This window comes from Zophobas morio, unplaced genomic scaffold (genome assembly GCF_036711695.1).
Source record: "Zophobas morio isolate AGI-343-1 ecotype UQ-CSIRO unplaced genomic scaffold, CSIRO_AGI_Zmor_V1 ptg000026l, whole genome shotgun sequence".
NCBI classification, from domain to species: domain Eukaryota; kingdom Metazoa; phylum Arthropoda; class Insecta; order Coleoptera; family Tenebrionidae; genus Zophobas; species Zophobas morio.
The window spans coordinates 860,928-874,519 of NW_026972131.1; the positions used below are offsets into that span (position 1 = coordinate 860,928).

At 33.1% G+C, this 13,592-nt stretch overlaps 1 protein-coding gene across 1 annotated transcript; it reads right to left on the minus strand.

Moving 5' to 3' along the window:
* Window positions 1-47: 47 nt before the first annotated feature.
* LOC135136713 (DNA-directed RNA polymerase III subunit RPC6) lies at window positions 48-1,251 on the minus strand. The gene is made up of 3 exons (XM_064066135.1): window positions 910-1,251; window positions 607-853; window positions 48-555 (listed from the first exon to the last, which is right to left on the minus strand). Exons 1-3 carry the CDS (start codon window positions 1,077-1,079, stop codon window positions 67-69), a joined length of 906 nt encoding a protein of 301 aa, XP_063922205.1. The 5' UTR covers window positions 1,080-1,251; the 3' UTR covers window positions 48-66.
* Window positions 1,252-13,592: the final 12,341 nt, after the last annotated feature.

The following is a 13,592-nucleotide window of genomic DNA, read 5'->3' on the forward strand; positions in this document are numbered from 1 at the left end:
TCAACTGAGCTTGCGCACGAAAATGTGGACCTTTAAAAAATCAGCGGTTTCCAAAATGTTCAACATTTATTGAAGCCATTCAGTGAAATAATTACAAACTTTAGGATTAATAAGACCCGTATCGGCACATCTGTTCACTATCGGACATATACCACACGTCGTTTTTACAATTCCTGGAGTAGGTACGAAGTGACTAACTGCTCTATAAAGAAAAGAACCATTCGTAGCGACAATTCTTTCCGCGTTATTATCCAACACAACTGTGTACAATATACTTTCAATGTCATCCACCGACAACGATATTTTACTAATTCCTAATTCCGATATAAACTTGTGTACGTCACTCGCAGTGGCGTAACTTCGATTCCGCGCCAACAGCGGACCTCCCCCCATACTATTTGCTTCATCAGACTTTTGTTTTAAAAATCTGTAACATTGTTGATTCAAAACGTCCACAAATTCGGATTCGAAATCTTGATCTTGATACCAAGCTCCGCCCGTTACTGAGCTATCTGCCTCCAAGTCATACAACATGTACACCTTTTTTTTGCTCGCCTAAAACACAAACAAATCATTTCAAACTCAATGATACCTAATCGCTACTACCGAAACAGATTTAACCGCCTTGATCAGTTTTTTTGTTTCCAAACTCTTCAAAACTTTGTTCAGCTGTGTCATATTCAAATTTGATTTAAACCTAATGTCTCTTATCCAAATTCCTTTATTTCCGGCTTCTTCAATGATTTTATACACTATTTTTTCTTCATTGTCGGCACCTCTCACTGTAGTTTTCTTGGATGAATCTTTGTATTTATATAACAGCTTATCCTTGGTTTTAAACAATTCCAATGACCTGTTAAAATAATTCATTGCAAAAAAAACAGCAATTTTAATAAGTATCAGACCTACCCATTTTTCAAACATTTATTAATGATAACGGCGAGTTCTTCAAGTGGCAAGTCGGGTATCTGTTGTTTTATATTTTCATTTGAGATTCCTTCGGGCTTACTTTTGGCCAGTTCAATCAAACGCTCTTCGTTGGTAGATCCCTGACTGCCAGAACCACTTGCTTGATTCATGTTTCACTAGTTTTTCAATGTTTGTTTCTTTACCAAGTAAAAATTAGGTTACTTCCACCCAGAAAATACTTAATTTCTTTTTAACAATTAGACAACCCAACATTCAACATTTCATTGGCGAAGAATGGTAAAAACAGCCTTGGAAAACAGTCAAAACACAATGCATTTTAGGTTAGGATTAGAACGAGAATGTAGAGAACACCAAAAATGTTTTATTGGAGACATTCGCGGAGAGACTGACACCTAGCGGTGATTTTGCGCACTAGAGGAAGGGGAAATATAACCAAATTTACATAAGTTGTGTACTGTTATTTTACAAAAAGTACACACACAAAATACAAACAAAAAGTAAGGTTCAAACAAGGTGGTTAAATGGTTTTTCTTAATATACGTAGTATTCTTTGAACAACGCGATACTCAAAACATGTTTTTAATTTCTTGTAAGGAAATAAATATTTTGCAGTTAAGCTCTGTCCCCTTGGTTCACGGCGAATAAAAAAAATCATCACAATCGAGACAGGGCGGGTGGGCGGGGCTTATATTTTGCCTGTTTTCTTAATATACGTAGTCGTCTTTTCAGAACAAGAAACTTAAAACATGTTTAAAATGCAAAATTTGTATAAGCAAATATCGATTTTGCAATTAGGCTCCGTCCCATAATTGCAAAATCCATATTTCCTTTCAAAAATGTACCATTTTGACCATGTTCTAAGTTTCTTGTTGTGAAAAAATAGCTACGTATATTAAGAAACAACACCCAAAATATAATCCCCGCCCACCCACCCTATCTTAATTGCAATTATTTTTTTTATTCGTCTCAAGCCGAAGGGTGGAGCGTTATTGCGAAATCGATATTTTCCTATAGAAATTTACCATTCTGAACATGTTTTAAGTTTCTTATTGGGAAAAGAAGGTAAAATGTAACATCAACATAAAGTAAGGGGGGGGGAGGCGGTCGTTACCAAGAGGGGTGACAACGAGAATTCACTCCCACAGCCAGAGAATACTTACAGAAGGATCACTCCGCAAAAATATACAAAAAAAAAATCGGAACGGCAGACAGACAGACAGACAGACAGACAGACGGAAACGGGAGACCCATGAAAAATCTAGAAAATACAAAAGTAGAGAGTCGGCCAACGGACTTCATTACAAGACTTCCTAATATTTTGCCTTTTTTTTCTTAATATATTTACATAGCCATCTTTTCATAACAAGAACCTTAAAACATGGCTAAAGTGGTTTATGCAAGGAAATATGGATTTTGCAATTATTGGGCGGAGCCTAATTGCAAAATCGATATTTCCTTATACAAATTTTCCACTTTAAACATGTTTTAAGTTTCATGTTGTGAAAAGAAGTCTACACATATTAAAACAAAAAAGCAAAATCTAAGCCCGCCCACCCGCCCTATCTCAATTGTGATGATTTTTTATTTGCCGTGAACCAAGGGGGGGGGGCGGAGCTTAACTGTAAAATACTTATTTCTTTCCAAGAAATTAAAAACATTGAGTATCGTGTTGTTCAAAGAATACTATGTAGATTAAGAAAAAAAGGCAAAATATGACCTCCCCCTAGCCACCCTATCTCCATTGTTAGTTTAGAAACTTAAAACACGTTTAAAATGGTAAATTTTTGTAAGGAAATTTGGATTTTGCAATTAGACTCCGCCCCTAGGTCTGCCAACGAATGACAACTTCATTACTATTTAAATCAGGGCAAGTATGGGTGGAGCTTAATCTGTGGATTTAATTTTTTCTTGATATATACAGTATTCTTTGAATAACACGATACTCAAAAACATGTATTAATTTTTCGTAGAGAAATAAGGATTTTGTTGTTAAGCTCCACCCCCTTGGCTGACGACCAATAAAAAAAAATCATCACAATTGAGGTAGGGCGGTTGGGCGAGGCTTACACATAATTTGTCTTTTTTCTTGATATACATAGTCGTCTTTTCAGAACAAGAATCTTAAATCATATTTAAAATGTTAAATTCTTGTAGACAAATATGGATCTTGCAATTAAGCCCCGCCCATCTAACAACGAATGAAAAATTCATGGTAATTGAGAATTGAGACGGATGGGTGGGGCTTCTTCTCTTTTGTTCTTCTTTTTTAATTAATACATTTAGTTTTCTCTTTATAACACGATTATTTAAAATCATATTTCACATAGTTATTTCTCGTAGAAAAATAAGGATTTTACAATTAAGCTCCGCCCCTAGGCTTACGACGAATAAAAAAAAAACATCAGAATTGAGATACGGCGGGTGGGCGGGGCTTGTATTTTGCCTTTTTTTTCTTAATATACATAGCCATCTTTACACAACAAGAAATTTAGAACATAAGCCTAATTGCAAAATCGATATTTCCTTATACAAATGTTTTCTTTTAAACATGTTTTAATTTTCATGTGAAAAGAATTGTACACATCTTAAAACAAAAAGTCAAAATGTAAGCCCGCCCACCCGCCCTGACTCAATTGTGATGATTTTTTTATTCGCCCTGACTCAAGGGGAATCAGCTTAACTGCAAAATACTTATTTGTTTACAAGAAATTAAAAACATGTTTTTGAGGATCGTGTTGTTCACAGAATACCATTTATTTTAAGAAAAAAAAAGCAATGATGCTGGGATGATTTTTTTATTTCTAGAAACTTAAAACATGTTTAAAATTGGTAAGTTTTTGTAAGGAAATATGGATTTGGCAATTAGGCTCCGCCTCTAGGTGTGCCAACGAATGAAAACTTCATTACTATTTAGATTAGGGCAAGTATGGGTGGAGTTTAATCTTTGGTGTTTATTTTTTCTTAATATACATATTATCCTTTGAATAACACGATACTCAAAAAATGTCTTACATGGTAACTTCTTAGATTGTATAGTTATGTATATAAATATAAAATCGGTTATATTTTCTTTTATAGTTGTGTGCACTAAATTTAAAAATCGAAAAATTAAAAAACTAGAAATTGAAAAGTTTCCAGAACTAATAATGTTACAAAAATTGAGAAATCGCAAACTAAAAAATCGGGAAATCTAAAAATCGAAAAGTCGAAAAATTTTAAAAACCGAAAAACCAAGATGGCAAAATTAAAAAATCGAAAAATTGAGAAATAGGAATATTGAACTGAAAAATCGAGAAATCGAAAATTTAAATATTTCGAAAACTGAAAAATTGAAATATTGAGATAGGGTGGGTAGGCGGTTTTTTTTTGCTTTTTTTTCTTAATATACACAGTATTCTTTAAAGAACGCGCGATACTTAAAACATGTTTTTAAATTCTTGTAAAGAAATAAGTATTTTGCAGTTAAGCTCTGCCCCCTTGGTTCATGGCGAATAAAAAAAATCATCACAATTGAGACAGGGTGGGTGGGTGGGGCTTATATTTTGCCTGTTTTCTTAAGATACGTAGTCGTCTTTTCAGAACAAGAAACTTAAAACATGTTTAAAATGCAAAATTTGTATAAGCAAACATCGATTATGCAATTAGGCTCCGTCCCATAATTGCAAAATCCATATTTCCTTTCAAAAATGTACCATTTTGACCAGGTTCTAAGTTGCTTCTTGTGAAAAAATGCCTATGTATATTAAGAAAAAAAAAAACGCAAAATATAAGCCCCGCCCACCCACCCTATCTCAATTGCAATTATTTTTTTTATTCGTCTCAAGCCGAGGGGTGGAGCGTTATTGCAAAATCGATATTTTCCTATAGAAATTTACCATTCTGAACATGTTTTAAGTTTCTTATTGGGAAAAGAAGGCAAAATGTAACAATATCAACATAAAGTAAAGGGGGGGGGGGGGGAGGCGGTCGGTACCAAGAGGGGTGACAAAGACAATTCACTCGCACAGCCAGAGAAGGATCACTCCGCAAAAATATACGAATAAAATATAGGAACGGCACACAGACAGACAGACAAACAGACGGAAACGGGAGACCCATGAAAAGTCGAGAAAGACTTCCTAATAGTTTGCCTTTTTTTTTTCTTAATATATTTACATAGCCATCTTTTTATAACAAAAACCTTAAAACATGGCTAAAGTGGTTTATGCAAGGAAATATGGATTTTGCAATTATTGGGCGGAGCCTAATTGCAAAATCGATATTTCCTTATACAAATTTTCCATTTTAAACATGTTTTAAGTTTCATGTTATAAAAAGAAGTCTACACATATTAAAACAAAAAGGCAAAATGTAAGCCCGCCCACCCGCCCTATCTCAATTGTGATGATTTTTTTATTCGCCGTGAACCAAGGGGGGCGGAGCTTAACTGCAAAATACTTATTTCTTTATAAGAAATTAAAAACATGTTTTTGAGTATCGTGTTGTTCAAAGAATACTACATAGATTAAGAAAAAAAGGCAAAACATAACCCCCGTCTACCCATCCCATCTCAATTATGATAATTTTTTTATTCTTAGAAACTTAAAACACGTTTAAAATGGTAAATTTTTGTAAGGAAATATGGATTTTGCAATTAGTCTCCGCGCTCCGCCCCTAGGTCAACCAACCAATGAAAACTTCATTACTATTTCGACCAGGACAAGTATGGGTGGGGCCTAATCTTTGGCTTTAATTTTTTCTTATTATACATAGTATTCTTTGAATAACACGATACTCAAAAACATGTTTTTAATTTTTTGTATAGAAATAAGGATTTTGCAGTAAAGCTCCGCCCCTTTGGCTCACGACGAATAAAAAAAATCATCACAATTAAGATCGGGCGGGTGGGCGGGGTTTATACCTAGTTGGTCTTTTTTTTTTTATATACATAGTCGTCTTTTCAGAATATTTAAAATGTTAAATTCTTGTAGACAAATATGGATCTTGCAATTAAGCCCCGCCCCTCGATCTGACAACGAATGAAAAATTCATCGTAATTGAGAATTGAGACGGATGGGTGGGGCTTCTTCTCTTTTGGTTTTCTTTTTTAATTAATACATTTAGTTTTCTCTTTATATGTAACACTATTATTTAAAAACATATTTCGCATAGTTATTTCTCGTAGAAAAATAAGGATTTTACAATTAAGCTCCGCCCCTAGGCTTACGACGAATAAAAAAAAAACATCAGAATTGAGACACGGCGGGTGGGCGGGGCTTGTATTTTGCCTTTTTTTTCTTAATATACGTAGCCATCTTTACACAACAAGAAATTTAGAATATGAGCCTAATTGCAAAATCGATATTTCCTTATACAAATGTTTTCTTTTAAACATGTTTTAATTTTCATGTGAAAAGAATTGTACACATATTAAAACAAAAAGTCAAAATGTAAGCCCGCCCACCCGCCCCGCCTCAATTGTGATGATTTTTTTATTCGCCCTGACTCAAGGGGAATCAGCTTAACTGCAAAATACTTATTTGTTTACAAGAAATTAAAAACATGTTTTTGAGGATTGTGTTGTTCACAGAATACCATCTATTTTAAGAAAAAAAAAGCAATGATGCTGGGATGATTTTTTTATTTTTAGAAACTTAAAACATGTTTAAAATTGGTAAGTTTTTGTAAGGAAATATGGATTTGGCAATTAGGCTCCGCCTCTAGGTGTGCCAACGAATGAAAACTTCATTACTATTTAGATCAGGGCAAGTATGGGTGGAGCTTAATCTTTGGTGTTTATTTTTTCTTAATATACATAGTATCCTTTGAATAACACGATACTCAAAAAATGTCTTACATGGTAACTTCTTGCAGAGAGAGAAATAATAAGAATTTTGCATTTAAATTCCACTCCTTTGGCCCTCGACGATTATGAATAAAATCATCACAATTGAGATAGGGCGTGTGGGCGGGGCTTATATTTTGTATTTTTGCTTAATATACGTAATCGTCTTTTCAAAATAAGAAACTTAAACCATGATGAAAATGGTAAATTTTTGTAGACAAATATGGATCGTGCAATTAAGCCCAACCCCTCGATCTGACAACGAATAATAAGAGAAATCATCACAATTGAGAGAGGGCGGGTGGGCGGGGCTACATTTTGCCTTTTTTTCTTAACATGTCTAAAATGTTTCACATGCCTTCCAACATCGTGCTTATTAATTAATTGTAGGACTTATATAGATTGTATAGTTATGTATATAAATATAAAATCGGTTATATTTTCTTTTATAGTTGTGTGCACTAAATTTAAAAATCGAAAAATTAAAAAACTAGAAATTGAAAAGTTCCCAGAACTAATAATGTTACAAAAATTGAGAAATCGCAAACTAAAAAATCGGGAAATCTAAAAATCTAAAAGTCGAAAAATTTTAAAAACCGAAAAACCAAGATGGCAAAATTAAAAAATCGAAAAATTGAGAAATAGGAATATTGAACTGAAAAATCGAGAAATCGAAAATTTAAATATTTCGAAAACTGAAAAATTGAAATATTGAGATAGGGTGGGTGGGCGGTTTTTTTTTTGCTTTTTTTTTCTTAATATACGCAGTATTCTTTAGAGAACACGCGATACTTAAAACATGTTTTTAATTTCTTGTAAAGAAATAAGTATTTTGCAGTTAAACTCTGCCCCCTTGATTCACAGCGAATAAAAAAAATCATCACAATTGAGACAGGGCGGGTGGGCGGGGCTTATATTTTGCCTGTTTTCTTAATATACGTAGGCGTCGTTTCAGAACAAGAAACTTAAAACATGTTTAAAATGGAAAATTTGTATAAGCAAATATCGATTTTGCAATTAGGCTCCATCCCATAATTGCAAAATCCATATTTCCTTTCAAAAATGTACCATTTTGACCATGTTCTAAGTTTCTTGTTGTGAAAAAATGGCTATGTATATTAAGAAAAAAAGACAAAATATAAGCCCCGCCCACCCACCCTATCTCAATTGCAATTATTTTTTTTTATTCGTCTCAAGCCGAGGGTGGAGCGTAATTGCGAAATCGTTATTTTCTTATAGAAATTTACCATTCTGAACCTGTTTTAAGTTTCTTATTGGGAAAAGAAGGCAAAATGTAACATCAACATAAAGTAAAGGGAAGGGAGGGTAGGTGGTCGGTACCAAGAGGGGTGACAACCACAATTCACTCGCACAGCCAGAGAATACTTACAAAAGGATCACTCCGCAAAAATATACAAAAAAAAAATCGGAATGACGGACAGACAGATAGACGGAAACGGGAGACCCATTTTCGTATCCTAGGGGTCATGAAAAGTCGAAAAAGTGCAAAAGTAGAGAGTCGGCCGACGGACTTCATTACAAGACTTCCTAATATTTTGTCTTTTTTTTCTTAATATATTTACATAGCCATCTTTTCATAAGAAAAACCTTGAAACATGGTTAAAGTGATTTATGCAAGGAAATATGGATTTTACAATTATAGGGCGGAGCCTAATTGCAAAATCGGTATTTCCTTATACAAATTTTCTATTTTAAACATCATGTTGTGAAAAGAAGTCTACACATATTAAAACAAAAAAGCAAAATATAAGCCCACCCACCCACCCTATCTCAATTGTGATGATTTTTTATTTGCCGTGAACCAAGGGGGGGCGGAGCTTAACTGCAAAATACTTATTTCTTTACAAGAAATTAAAAACATGTTTTTGAGTATCGTGTTGTTCAAAGAATACTATGTAAATTAAGAAAAAAAGGCAAAATATAACCCCCGTCCCACCCCATCTCCATTGTTAGTTTAGAAACTTAAAACACGTTTAAAATGGTGAATTTTTGTAAGGAAATATGGATTTTGCATTTAGACTCCGCCCCTAGGTCTGCCAACGAATTACAACTTCATTACGATTTAGATCAGGGCAAGTATGGGTGGAGCTTAATCTGTGGCTTTAATTTTTTCTCAATATACATAGTATTCTTTGAATAACACGATACTCAAAAACATGTATTAATTTCTCGTAGAGAAATAAGGATTTTGTAGTTAAGCTCCGCCCCCTTGGCTGATGACGAATAAAAAAAAATCATCACAATTGAGATAGGGCGGGTGGGCGCGGCTTACACATAATTTGTCTTTTTTCTTGATATACATAGTCATTTTTTCAGAACAAGACTCTTAAATCATATTTAAAATCTTAAATTCTTGTAGACAAATATGGATCTTGCAATTAAGCCCCGCCCCTCGATCTAGCAACGAATGAAAAATTCATCGTAATTGAGAATTGAGACGGATGGGTGGGACTTCTTCTCTTTTGGTTTTCTTTTTTAATTAATACACTTAGTTTTCTCTTTATAACACGATTATTTAAAAACATATTTCACAGAAGTTATTTCTCGTAGAAAAATAACAATTTTACAATTAAGCTCCGCCCTCGGCTTACAATGAATAAAAAAATCATCAGAATTGAGATAGGGCGGGTGGGCGGGGCTTATATTTTGCCTTTTTTTTCTTAATATACGTAGCCATCTTTACACAACAAGAAATTTAGAACATGAGCCTAATTGCAAAGTCCATATTTCCTGATACAAATGTTATCTTTTAAACATGTTTTAATTTTCATGTAAAAAGAATTAAACACATATTAAAACAAAAAGTCAAAATGTAAGCCCGCCCACCCGCCCTGCCTCAATTGTGATGATTTTTTTATTCACCCTGACTCAAGGGGAATCAGCTTAAGTGCAAAATACTTATTTGTTTACAAGAAATTAAAAACATGTTTTTGAGCATCGTGTTGTTCACAGAATACCATCTATTTTAAGAAAAAAAAGCAATGATGCTGGGATGATTTTTTTATTTTTAGAAACTTAAAACATGTTTAAAATTGGTAAGTTTTTGTAAGGAAATATGGATTTGACAATTAGGCTCCGCCTCTAGGTCTGCCAACGAATGAAAACTTCATTACTATTTAGATCAGGGCAAGTATGGGTGGAGCTTAATCTTTGGTGTTTATTTTTTCTTAATATACATAGTATCCTTTGAATAACACGATACTCAAAAAATGTCTTACATGGTAACTTCTTAGATTGTATAGTTATGTATATAAATATAAAATCGGTTATATTTTCTTTTATAGTTGTGTGCACTAAATTTAAAAATCGAAAAATTAAAAAACTAGAAATTGGAAAGTTTCCAGAACTAATAATGTTACAAAAATTGAGAAATCGCAAACTAAAAAATCGGGAAATCTAAAAATCGAAAAGTCGAAAAATTTTAAAAACCGAAAAACCAAGATGGCAAAATTAAAAAATCGAAAAATTGAGAAATAGAAATATTGAACTGAAAAATCGAGAAATCGAAAATTTAAATATTTCGAAAACTGAAAAATTGAAATATTGAGATAGGGTGGGTGGGCGGGTTTTTTTTTTGCTTTTTTTTTCTTAATATACGCAGTATTCTTTAAAGAACGCGCGATACTTAAAACATGTTTTTAAATTCTTGTAAAGAAATAAGTATTTTGCAGTTAAGCTCTGCCCCCTTGATTCACAGCGAATAAAAAAAATCATCACAATTGAGACAGGGCGGGTGGGCGGGGCTTATATTTTGCCTGTTTTCTTAATATACGTAGGCGTCGTTTCAGAACAAGAAACTTAAAACATGTTTAAAATGGAAAATTTGTATAAGCAAATATCGATTTTGCAATTAGGCTCCATCCCATAATTGCAAAATCCATATTTCCTTTCAAAAATGTACCATTTTGACCATGTTCTAAGTTTCTTGTTGTGAAAAAATGGCTATGTATATTAAGAAAAAAAGACAAAATATAAGCCCCGCCCACCCACCCTATCTCAATTGCAATTATTTTTTTTTTATTCGTCTCAAGCCGAGGGTGGAGCGTAATTGCGAAATCGATATTTTCCTATAGAAATTTACCATTCTGAACCTGTTTTAAGTTTCTTATTGGGAAAAGAAGGCAAAATGTAACATCAACATAAAGTAAAGGGAAGGGAGGGGAGGTGGTCGATACCAAGAGGGGTGACAACCACAATTCACTCGCACAGCCAGAGAATACTTACAGAAGGATCACTCCGCAAAAATATACAAAAAAAAAATCGGAATGACGGACAGACAGATAGACGGAAACGGGAGACCCATTTTCGTATCCTAGGGGTCATGAAAAGTCGAAAAAGTGCAAAAGTAGAGAGTCGGCCGACGGACTTCATTACAAGACTTCCTAATATTTTGTCTTTTTTTTCTCAATATATTTACATAGCCATCTTTTCATAAGAAAAACCTTGAAACATGGTTAAAGTGATTTATGCAAGGAAATATGGATTTTGCAATTATAGGGCGGAGCCTAATTGCAAAATCGATATTTCCTTATACAAATTTTCCATTTTAAACATCATGTTGTGAAAAGAAGTCTACACATATTAAAACAAAAAAGTAAAATATAAGCCCGCCCACCCGCCCTATCTCAATTGTGATGATTTTTTATTTGCCGGGAACCAAGGGGGGTGGAGCTTAACTGCAAAATACTTATTTCTTTACAAGAAATTAAAAACATGTCTTTGAGTATCGTGTTGTTCAAAGAATACTACGTAGATTAAGAAAAAAAGTCAAAATATAACCCCCCTCCCACCCATCTCCATTGTTAGTTTAGAAACTTAAAACACGTTTAAAATGGTAAATTTTTGTAAGGAAATATGGATTTTGCAATTAGACTCCGCCCCTAAGTCTGCCAATGAATGACAACTTCATTACTATTTAGATCAGGGCAACTATGGGTGGAGCTTAATCTGTGGCTTTAGGTAATTTTTTCTTAATATAATTTAATTTACTTACTTTACGGGATACCCCCTATATTACACATAAATTATTTATCCAAAGTGTGCAAAGAAATTATTACATTGAAATATAAATAATATATATAAGAATTAATTAAAAAAAAAAATAAAAAAAGATTATTAAAATTACATAGTATTCTTTGAATAACACGATATTCAAAAACATGTATTAATTTCTCGTAGAGAAATAAGGATTTTGTAGTTAAACTCCGCCCCCTTGGCTGACGACGAATAAAAAAAATCATCGCAATTGAGATATTGCTTACACATAATTTGTCTTTTTTCTTGATATACATAGCCGTCTTTTCAGAACAAGACTCTTAAATCACATTTAAAATGTTAAATTCTTGTAGACAAATATGGATCTTGCAATTAAGCCCCGCCCCTCGATCTGACAACGAATGAAAAATTCATCGTAATTGAGAATTGAGACGGATGGGTGGGGCTTCTTCTCTTTTGGTTTTCTTTTTTAATTAATACATTTAGTTTTCTCTTTATATGTAACACTATTATTTAAAAACATATTTCGCATAGTTATTTCTCGTAGAAAAATAAGGATTTTACAATTAAGCTCCGCCCCTAGGCTTACGACGAATAAAAAAAAAACATCAGAATTGAGACACGGCGGGTGGGCGGGGCTTGTATTTTGCCTTTTTTTTCTTAATATACGTAGCCATCTTTACACAACAAGAAATTTAGAATATGAGCCTAATTGCAAAATCGATATTTCCTTATACAAATGTTTTCTTTTAAACATGTTTTAATTTTCATGTGAAAAGAATTGTACACATATTAAAACAAAAAGTCAAAATGTAAGCCCGCCCACCCGCCCCGCCTCAATTGTGATGATTTTTTTATTCGCCCTGACTCAAGGGGAATCAGCTTAACTGCAAAATACTTATTTGTTTACAAGAAATTAAAAACATGTTTTTGAGGATTGTGTTGTTCACAGAATACCATCTATTTTAAGAAAAAAAAAGCAATGATGCTGGGATGATTTTTTTATTTTTAGAAACTTAAAACATGTTTAAAATTGGTAAGTTTTTGTAAGGAAATATGGATTTGGCAATTAGGCTCCGCCTCTAGGTGTGCCAACGAATGAAAACTTCATTACTATTTAGATCAGGGCAAGTATGGGTGGAGCTTAATCTTTGGTGTTTATTTTTTCTTAATATACATAGTATCCTTTGAATAACACGATACTCAAAAAATGTCTTACATGGTAACTTCTTAGATTGTATAGTTATGTATATAAATATAAAATCGGTTATATTTTCTTTTATAGTTGTGTGCACTAAATTTAAAAATCGAAAAATTAAAAAACTAGAAATTGAAAAGTTCCCAGAACTAATAATGTTGCAAAAATTGAGAAATCGCAAACTAAAAAATCGGGAAATCTAAAAATCGAAAAGTCGAAAAATTTTAAAGACCAAAAAGCCAAGATGGCAAAATTAAAAAATCGAAAAATTGAGAAATAGGAATATTGAAGTGAAAAATCGAGAAATCGAAAATTTAAATATTTCGAAAACTGAAAAATTGAAATATTGAGATAGGGTGGGTGGGCGGTTTTTTTTTGCTTTTTTTTTCTTAATATACGCAGTATTCTTTAAAGAACGCGCGATACTTAAAACATGTTTTTAAATTCTTGTAAAGAAATAAGTATTTTGCAGTTAAGCTCTGCCCCTTTGGTTCATGGCGAATAAAAAAAATCATCACAATTGAGACAGGGTGGGTGGGTGGGGCTTATATTTTGCCTGTTTTCTTAAGATACGTAGTCGTCTTTTCAGAACAAGAAACTTAAAACATGTTTAAAATGCAAAAT